This window comes from Tubulanus polymorphus, chromosome 11, assembly GCF_964204645.1.
Source record: "Tubulanus polymorphus chromosome 11, tnTubPoly1.2, whole genome shotgun sequence".
Classification (NCBI taxonomy): domain Eukaryota; kingdom Metazoa; phylum Nemertea; class Palaeonemertea; order Tubulaniformes; family Tubulanidae; genus Tubulanus; species Tubulanus polymorphus.
Genome location: NC_134035.1, coordinates 2,533,256 through 2,543,910, shown reverse-complemented (window position 1 = coordinate 2,543,910; position 10,655 = coordinate 2,533,256). Strand labels below are relative to the sequence as shown.

The 10,655-nt window shown below is 41.9% G+C and overlaps 1 protein-coding gene across 1 annotated transcript; it reads right to left on the bottom strand.

Moving 5' to 3' along the window:
• Positions 1-3,773: 3,773 nt before the first annotated feature.
• LOC141912893 (uncharacterized) lies at positions 3,774-9,859 on the bottom strand. The gene is made up of 4 exons (XM_074804315.1): positions 9,845-9,859; positions 8,860-9,751; positions 7,824-8,407; positions 3,774-6,318 (listed from the first exon to the last, which is right to left on the bottom strand). The coding sequence occupies exons 1-4, from the start codon at positions 9,857-9,859 to the stop codon at positions 4,762-4,764; spliced, it is 3,048 nt and encodes a 1,015-aa protein (XP_074660416.1). The 3' UTR covers positions 3,774-4,761.
• Positions 9,860-10,655: the final 796 nt, after the last annotated feature.

Genomic DNA, 10,655 nt, shown 5'->3' with positions numbered 1-10,655 from the left:
TTAAAGATAACCGGCGGATAAATACCATAGTATCGATGAACTTTTAAATGTTACTATGTTAACTATCCACTGGTTAACTCTAAACAACTTTTCAGCGACTGCAGCCTCTGATCTATTACTGTGTAAAACCAGACGCGTATAATTACATGACTTGTTGATATTCAAATGCAATTCAAAGTCGGGAACATAATTTTGTCGGTAATTTTCTTGTGCGTGGAATTTTTCGATCTTTGATAATTTATGAGTACCGCCCGCGCGCGTTCCCCTACAACCTTCGATCGTCGCGTTCGATGTAAAATCGTGAATTTGTGCGCGATAGATTTTTTTTCTGTCTTCCTTCATTTCGAGTCGTGTTTTCATCGTGTCTCGCGCGACGCACGTTAGTCGCGTCGCGCGAGTCGGCAAATTTTCGGGGAGCGTATCGGACTCGGTCGGTCTACACGCGTGGGACTCGTCGAACCGGCGTCCAGTCGTGACTTGAGTCCAAAAGTAGTCTTTAGTTATGAGACTGGTCTTTTCTTGCCACGTGCAAGTTGCGTACAGTTGACTCTACTTTCTTATATACGCGTTGTGCATAAAACGTGCAGGTGCGAGGGCTTGAGACGTACAAAAATCAAGTTACTCCATTATTGTCTAAGTACTAGAAACATACGCGGACGGTCGGAATTTTTACCGACCTGAAATCAGATTTTTAATCCATTTTTCACGACTTAAAACAGCGTGACAGCGTTGAAAATGAAAGTTGAGATAATCGAATACGATTTTTGATGGATCAAATCCATTTCTATTCGTCTTGTTGTACATTCGATGAAACTATGTACTACTATATACATGTATATGTGTATACTATATACAGTAGACTGGCTTGCCTCGAGATGACATCATGCGCGCTGAGTTTTCCGCATTTGCTCTCTCTCTCTCTCTATATCCATATCTATATGATCTTCAAATTCGATGACATGTGCTAAATGAAATTGTTTGTAAATGTGAAGTTTAAAGCGATGTGTGAAATGTTTATTTTACCAAAAAGTTGTTGTTGAAATAGTGGAAAAGTCGAATCGTCGGTCGCGTTATTGCTGACATTGTGGTCTGAGTATTTTGTAATTTTAAAGACAATTTTCAATAGATATCATGAATAATCGGGTGGATGACGATTTAACTTCTCTATTTGTACGAAACATTGTTTCCGCAAGAAGAGGTTTTTTAACGAGACAAACTTATCCTACGTTTTGCTGATGATGAAAACTTTCTTTTTGCTATTTGAACAATTGAAATCGACGCAGCCTGTACCCACGCCCTTCAGACGCTTAATCGCCATTCTTCCATTTGCTTCATGTGCGTCGTAGATTTTTAATTAAAATTGAATTAAGTTTTAACGAATGAATTATCATATGGACGCCAGACATTAGACTATTTATTATCGCCGCCTTAGTGATCCCTCCAGAGGTGAATGTCTGCAGCCCAACGCACACAACACAGGGAAACATGGAAATATTGAATCAAACGTGTTCAATCTCGGGGGTACATTGTTTCCCGAAAGCATGTTTCTTGTGGACGTACACGATGTTCGATGTCGGAAACATCGTTTCCTGGAACCATGTTTCTCATTTCTGGGAAATGAATACGACACAGAAAAACGCTCGGAAACATGTTTCCCTACCTGTTTCCATGTTTCCCTGCGTCTTGCGCTTTGGGCTTAAGGGTAGTTCCCCAGGCTGCCGATTGATAACTGCATAATCTCAATCGAAGATACATTGTAATCAGTGCTTCTCTTGCCAATACACGGTAGTGCCCGTTTACTAGCCTTCTAGGATCGGGGTCAAACCTCAGGCTTTAGTTAAAATTAGTCAGACGTGTAGTTGAAGTGAATGTCACGTGTTTTAATCTGGGAATCGGGGAAGGATATTGTTTTACGAAGGAAACCGGCGCGCGAATGTGAAATGCTGTAGTAATTATAAGTTGTATTATGTGGGAAAATGATTGATTTCGTTTTTATAAATATCGATATTAAGTAGTATAAAGTATTCCTTCTTTTTTTAAGTTGTACATTTTTGTAATATATATATTATATTATATATATATATGATATGATATGATATGATTCTTGTCGGTGGGTTTTAAATGCTGGGTGATGTGTCTGCAGTAGATTTAACTTATGGAAAAAAATACAACACTTTACTACAAACGATAAATATATATATATGTATTAATGATATTAATGATGATGAAAATATGACGGATTTTCTTTTTATTTATAAATAGTCTCTCACTTTTGCCAACCAAATAAAAACGAATAAGGCCGGCTAGGACGTCGCCGCTGTCGCTGCCGTTCTAGTTCGGTTTACTATTAAAAAAAAAGAATCTAAGTGTCGTTTCTTCGTTGGTTGCTGCGCTTGTTTTTGCTCGTTGTCTGAAAGTAACGGTATTCGTACCATGAATCCTGTTCGAGTATATCGCTTGAGTCGCGTCGATCTACCCCTCCTTGCAGCCCAAATCACAGCGGTTTTAGCTATTTCCTAAGGAACTGCGGAGGATGACCACTGACCTGGTAAAAATCTGGTGGACGGAATCGGGAAAAATCTAGAACAATTCTGGGAAGCTCGCCACGTTATTTTATTGACCACGTGTTTCTTTATCGGTACGTGATTCGTAGAAAAATGAATGAATTTGAGCATTTTAAACCTCGAAATTTCTCTTGATTCACTCGGGGTGATTTTGTGTACGTAATCACACGGAAAAATCGCGGCAAAAGCTTGTATTTCATATACTATGATTTTCTCCTTTATTTGCAAAAATGAATTGTTTTTCGGGTGCCCTATTTAATTTATATGATATGCCCTAATTTTGGGTGGTGCAGCTGTCCCTGAATAAGATCCTAGATCCGCCCCAGTCCTACTTCTATATATGATAAGGAAAGCTTGTGGACATTTTGAAAGGAAATGAGGTCATTGGTTTTGCTCTGCAGAAGGAGCTATACCACTCCCGCGCCACGTCTTCATAAGTTTACCGAAGACGCACGAAGCGAATATCGCAATACGTCCACGACACCGGAGGTTTATACCATTAGACAGTATCTGATCACCGCACCGGACTCTTTGAATGTGTCCGCAACTATTCAGTTCGTTCAAGAGTTACCGCATTATCCGTTAAAAACTCAAAACTTCAGCTCTCTTCGACCACCAGCGTCCCTACTCACAAGGTGTATATCTGGCGTCATACTTGGCAAAAATGCAGGACCTATTTGACTTACGGTGACTATAGGAATCTCATTGCATTGGCAGCATCTCCACCCGGACGTCCCATGCGAGGATTGGACTTGTTAGCCATCTTCGAAAACATATCATTCAGCAGAGATGAAACTCTATGGTCATCTTCGATTTCGAAAGACGAACTATTATCATTATATCGCAGGAATCTCGACGACATCGCGAAACTCAAGGTAAGTCAATTGTTATTATGTCGTTAGTGTGTTAGTGTTGTTGCACAAATCTTGTTTGCGTTGCTCTATCCAGTGGTCATCCCATAATCTCGATACAAAAACGCCAAAGTTCGAACACGTTGCCAAGGGGTGCTGTGCTGCCGAAACAGCATAACATCCCCTAACAGATAGTTCCCCTTTCAAAAATTCATAAGGACTTTCCTCGCTTTCATTTAAGCCAACAAAAACTTCGAAATAGAGTTCGATACTGGAATGGACGACTGAGTTCCCCCGATTCCTATATATTGCATTTGACACCGGCTTTTAGTTCGATAATTCTCGACACAAGTGCGTCACAGATGGCAAAATCAAAATCAGGTTAAAAGAAATAGATCTAGAATAAAAATGAAATCAATGTTCTAAACTAAAACTAACGCATATATCATGTTGGATATGACATTTTTGGATGATTTTTATTCCCACTAAATATGATACAAACCTAATTCATTTGTACGCGACAGCTGGGTGATAATAATTCGGCTAGACGATCAGATAGATTTATTTTCACTAATCTTATATATAATATTGGAGCGAATGCGACCAACAACTTGGAGTCTGTAACATCTTTATTTGCAGTCTGTCAGTCGACGTTTTAGAAGTCGAATTTTTGTCTATTTACGTTTTTTTAAGTAAGGAAGTCGACTATTCCAACTTACGTGAAATATAGTTAGCCGCAATCGTGAGGTGCGAAATGAATATAGAATTAGTGTTGATAAAATATTTCATCTCTACTGATGACGGTCGTTAGTTTTGACCAGTCGAAACGTTGTGGCATGAACAAATATAAGAAATACTATAAGTTTATTTTAGAGAAGGATTTCGGGGAACAAAATATGGAATTGAAATTCTCTGTGATAAAAAGCTAGCTATAAGTCTAATGGAGGTGACACAAATAATAATGATAATAATAATGATTAGAAAAAATTAATTTGTACCAAACTAACGGGATCTTCTCGCGGGAACCTTTATCCCAACCAAAACCTGGTGAGGCTCGCAATATATTGGATGGTTTGATGAAAAATCTAGATGGGAAATTTGAGATATTAGGTTAATTTCGTTTTTTTTGTCTACTGTAAACTTGGGAAATTAGAGTAATGACTTGTATCGTAGAAAACTTTATCCCAGCGAGAACCTTGTTAGGTCAGGCCCACAGAATGAGTCAGAGAGAAAACATAGGGTCTAAAATATGGTTTTTGCTTAGATTAATGTACATTCAAGGACCTCAGTTTAGAGGTTAAATTCCGCTCTCGTTTGTCTAATGCAAACTTGAGTAATTATATTAATTAAGCGGCTTTAGTTTTGGGTTGTCTTATACCATAACACTTTCGGTAGCAAATTCTTAAACAGACGCATGTAACGATGACAAAAACTGCAGCGATCAAAACAAAGAACGCGATAACATCGAGAAGCAGCAATTGAAAGAGGTATAAATCTTTCGCCGGCGGTTGAATATGTTCGGAACCGTGTTTCAGAATATTGTCGACGATTTTACCGGCGCGTTCCGACGCGAACTTCTTATCGCGATAGATCGCAGACGACTTCTGCATATTGCGACGGTATACCGGGTTGTTGATCACCTCTTCGATCGCCGCGATCAAATCCCGATCGGTAGCGCTGACGAGCCGTATATCCACGCCGTAACCGCGGTGTTTCATTTTCTGGGCGTTGGTCGGCTGGTCGCCGTAGAACGGGATCGCGACTACGGGCACACCGGCGTACAGGGTTTCGTGTATGGCCGCGTTACCGCAATGCGTAACGAACAACCGCGTATTTTTATGCGCTAGAATATCTCTTTGCGGTAACCAATCGACTATCTTCACGTTCTTCGGCGCGTTGTCGATTTTCTGTTTGAATTTGAAAATGAACGTGTATCGCGGTAGAGCTCGCATGGCTTCGATTATCTTGTTCAGGTAAACGTCGGCCAAGTACGAAACGGTGCCGCCGAAAGACACCAAAACCAGCGAATCTACGGCGTTGTCGGCGATCGTTTTTATATCACCGGTCAACGATTTAGTTGGACGCACCGACAGTCCGCCGACGTTGAAAACATGCGGCATCGAAGGCGCGGGCACGTGGAACAGTTCGTCGTCGTCGATCAGCCATATTTTCGAATCGGCCTGCAAACGTTGAAAGCTCGGACACGGTTTCGTCCGGCAGTGCCGTTCGTAAAACGAGCTCGGGTCGCTGACCCACCAAAACAACCCGTACCCTATCATAGATACTAACGTATTCACGACGCGACCTTTGAAATCTAACTTTTCGACAACATCGTCCATGATTTTGAGTGAGGGAATGCTGAGAGAGGAGATGATTTGATCCGGCGCCGTCAAGGTCACCACCGTCGCGTACGGTATTTCCAAATTGTCGAACAATATATAGAAACATTGCGTGAAGAATATACCGTCGATCAAACCGAAGTCGAACTGGCGATCGCGTAATTTCTCGAACAGAACGCGATCGCTGAGAACCGTTTCGCAGACATTCCGCATAAATTCGAAAGCAAATCTGAACACTGCCACCGGATTCGACGTCTCCAACGAAAGCGTTAGGAAATATTGTTGCGCCGTTTTATTGTCGCCGAAACTGACGGGGCCCTCGTACCAAATCAGATCGACGCTGGTTTCAGCGAGGATCGGCGAATTACGGACGGTGGTCGGCGCGATGAACGACACCTCGTGTCCGTGTTGTCGGACGAGCGCGTCGCCGATGACGATCAGTTGCTGCATGTGACTGTTTTCTGGCGGTGAGATCATCAACACTTTAGCGCCGGCGGTGATTTCCACAACCGTCGCGGCGACGACGAGCAGGCCGAACATGATAACGTGCGCTGTCTTCATTATCTGAAATTTGCGACGAGGAACTTTCTGACATTTTTTCACGTCATTTTTAAGCGCCCCTTTAACTCTCACTTTCAGCGCAGCTTTCTACACCAGTGAGTGAAATTTAAGATTTGACATTCACGATTTGCATGTAGGCCTATCAAAAACTTTGGGCGAATTTTCTAAATTTTGTTTGTTGCATTTACTCCTTCGGCTGACCAAGGCAATGGAAATATGAAGAATATTTGTATACAACCAACGATTTAACAGTCGAGCCAGTAATCGACTGAATGATTTTTTTTCTTTCTATACTATGTTTTTTACGAAATTGAAGTGAATTCGCCGCGGTAATGTTGGAACTTGTAAAAAAACGGCAATTAGCCGCGGCAATCAAAAATTTCTTCGAACGTGCCTGCGAGACGATTATGGATATTTCTGTTCTCGCGACCTGTAAAGCTCAGGTATATTTAATGTTACCCATGATTAGATTACTCAAAGCGTTACAAGGTACGATGTTATCGCGCTGCTGATTGACGTGAAATGGACGAACTGTATCCATCGATAAATAAATCGCCTCAAAATTCATGATCTTACCTCACTGTGCTGATTCGAGCGGGGACTGATTTATAACTTGAATCGTTTTTGAGCCCCTCGGACGCGTTGAATATAATACAATTAGTGAATATGCACCGATATGAGACCCATGCAAAGTATTGTACAATAGACATATTCTATAAAACCTATTCATACATATTCCTGTCAATAATTAGCGAACCCTTCGTTCGTCGAGCATTGCAGAGGTGTCTTTGGTATTGAGAGAATAGATCTTGGTATTGAGAGTCGTTTGAAGGAGAATACCCACGAAGATTTTCTGAAATATTCCTTTTTGTGTTCGTCTACCAATAAAAAACCGATGCGCCAATTAGACTTATAAAAATGCGAAAAAAAACTTGTGTCTTATTGCGAACTTTCTCCATTTGTTGACTATAGCCTCCAAAGCGTAGTCATTTCACTAAATTCTGTGGGAAATTTTGGACCGAAACCCTCGGGTCCAGTTCCACAGTTCTGAGTTAAGATTTGACTCAAAACATTGAAAGTGAACTAACTTTAACTCTAACTCACAACTGTGGAACTGGGTCTCAGACTTATATCCACCAGTGCAAGGAAAGAATCGCCCCTCCCCCCCGTTATTAGAAAATCCTGCTTAAAACTTGGATAGAATAGAAAATGTGATTTGTGTAAGGCATGCACGCTATATAATATGTACGACACTTGGCCTTTTTTTTCGATGTAAAACCTGAATCAGTTCAAGTGCTGATCAGTTCAATATTGATTCGGTGTTTGATAAAAAGAAAATAGACGCACAGTATAGGGAATAACATTATCAGATAACTGTCATGCACATTGTAATGTGCGCCAAGGAAATTATCTCGACAATAAAGACTGTTTCAATAGGTCGCAGAGATATTCGTTTTATTTTCGGGCTATATTTCGGGTAAACCGACTGATTTCAAGACTCTACTCACTTTCGGGATTAGCGCGTCCTTATATTTCAACATAACCGGCGAACGCTGCAACGAACGTCTGCCCTCTTCGCACAACCCCTTCTTCTTGTAGTACGAATCGAAATGACAGTCTTTGTAATGGTGGTTCAAGCCGAGTTCCGCTTCCGGCGAGACGACGTTATTTTTACCGTCGAATTTCGCCGCGAAAAATAAACAGTAATGGCTGTGCGTTAACAAGCACGACCGTGGATCGAGGATACTTTTGACCGAGTAGCCGGGCAGGCTCGGCGGAAGACGGTTCAGTACGCGTAACGTTGCCAGTTGTTTCGGCTGGTGTTCGTCGTCCGGCGAGAAGTTGGTCCAGTAATAAGCGTTTCTGAACATGAACGACGGAGCCGGCGAATTCGGAGAACGATGTTTGGCTATTAGATATCCGATCAATTGTTCGTATGTGCGATGTTCAGGTTTTTGTGGAATTATGATTTCGTCGGTATCGACTACTGTTATATAGTCGAATGAGTACATGTTTCTCAAAAGACAGTTGTTGAAGCTGGTCTTTTCGCCGAGTAGCACTGACGATGTTTTGTTGTCGCCCAGTGGGGTTCCTTGAAAATGACACAAAAATAATATAGTCAAAACCTACAGTTGAAAAAATTAAGATAATTAAATTCGGTAATTTTTTGGTTTCTCTGATGATGGAGTTAGTAACATAAACTCCGAAATTGTCAGAAAATAAATTTTTAAATCATCAACTGTGGGTTTTAACTTGTTAAGTCTGAATATTGAGATTAATATCAGTCAGTACTGCAGTCACACCTGAAAATAATGTTTCTGATTGCTGGCATGACATTAAGCAAAGCGGTAATACTCGTGTCGCCAAAGCGGGGCGTATTTGAGAATCTCATCTCGCTTCTTTTTCAAAAGACCGATGATTTAGAGACTTTTGGCGTGAAGTTCTTCTGAATTATGGGGTCTTCGTTCCCGTCCGCCGTCAAAACGGGCCTGTAGCTTTTATATCCCAACATTGGCGTAGTAGTAAATCTATAGTAACACTCACCCATGGTGCGGTAGTCGACTAGTCCCGATTTTTGGTAGAATCTAAAAACCTTGTCGGATAAACTATCCACTCCATTAGCGTATATACCGACCAGTCTTACACCGAGTATGTATTGCAGTTCCATCCACTCGATCAGTCTGTACGCGTCCAAATGACCGTATCTGGTCGCCACGCAAGTCGCGAAGCCCTGTCGCTTACCGGGCTTCTCGGGCTTTTCGACGGCCAGTAAAGTCGTCGGTTGTTCGCCTTTTCTGGTTATGATCGACACGTGGCTGGGAATCCGCGATGAATTCGTCACCGGGCAGGCTAGCACGTAGTGGTCGTAGTTGATACCGTAACTGAAAGCGCCCCACGGCCCGACGTAATTCACTTGCATCGATACAGTGTCGTTCTCGGCGAAGAAGTCTCCGTCGAACCACAAGACGCAGTACATCTTCTGCTCGGTGATTTTCATCGAGGCGACGCTCGTTATTCGTATCAGCGGATCAGAGACCAGTTCGGGCCGATCGTCTAGAAAAGCGGTATGAAGGCGCACGTCGATTCGACCGTCGACTACTTGCCAACCGCCGATCTGCAGCGTAGGGAAAAGGCCGCCGGCGGATACTTTCCATTCGACGCCTTCGAAATTCTTTTTCCGAGGAATTGGCCGCATAGTCGTAGCAGTCATTCTCGGGGAGCTGGTCGTCGACGGCACCGGCACGGAATGGTACCACGACGAAAAACGGTTTCGAGTCTGTCTATTTCCAGCGTCTTTAGCCGAATACTTTTCTTTCCGATCGCCGCGGATTTTAAGGGCGACTGTCTTCACGACGCCGTCGATCCTGGTCGAGGAATCGTTGAAGAAAGTTACGACGAAGACGGCAGCGATAAATACGAAAAGTATGAAATATCTCTGAAAATGAAGCTCAGGAATTATTTCGAAACTCCGTTATCGTAAAATATGGCGAAATCCGTCAAATCAAAAAATACGATTTCGTTTCTTTACCGGTTTTCCTTGCATGTTGGCAATTTGAGTCCTCTAAAATTAGTTTTTCCTATCCTATAGACACTATTTGCACATGTATTCAGTCCCGTTGCATTCTGCATTCTGCACTGCCTCGTGTATAGAGCCATCTGGGAAATCTGTGGCGCATCAGCGGGCGAATATCGGACTAACCATTGAGTATTTTTTGCATATACGGGTAAAGATAACATATACATTTTTGCATATCTAAAAATCAGGTCGGAATAGTCAAGGCATTTTCTTCTTTTCTTTAAAAAGTCAATAGTCAGGTTATATATTAAAAAGCTAAAAATCAGGGAATTTTCGTAAATAGCTAAAAATCGGGGAGATTTGTTGAGATACCATAGACAGATACTTAATCACTCAGTTCCATCTACTTCTAAACGTATTTCTACCGTGATACTTGATTGTATTCGTATCAGCTTAATGTCACGAAAAAACCGTTCAAGCCGTGACCCCCTGCTCAGCTACCAAAGGCATTCGAAATCGTTTTCTTGAAGGAACGGGTGGACAGTACCACATAATCGGTACAAATCAAATATGTATGTACAGTGAAAGTGTGTACCGTTATGTAGTCATGAAGTCACGTACATGTACTTGTCTCGTATAGTATTGAGTTTTCTCGGCGCTCAGGCTGGAACGCAAGCTGAAACATTTCTGTGTCTGTCACCTGTTCGCCTGACACAGCAGGCATGAAAATTTGTCATGACGGGTATGAAATCCACCTGATGCCTTTCATATTTCTATATGAAAACGTATTAGGCTGCAATTCAAGCATTTCTTCTCAATCACA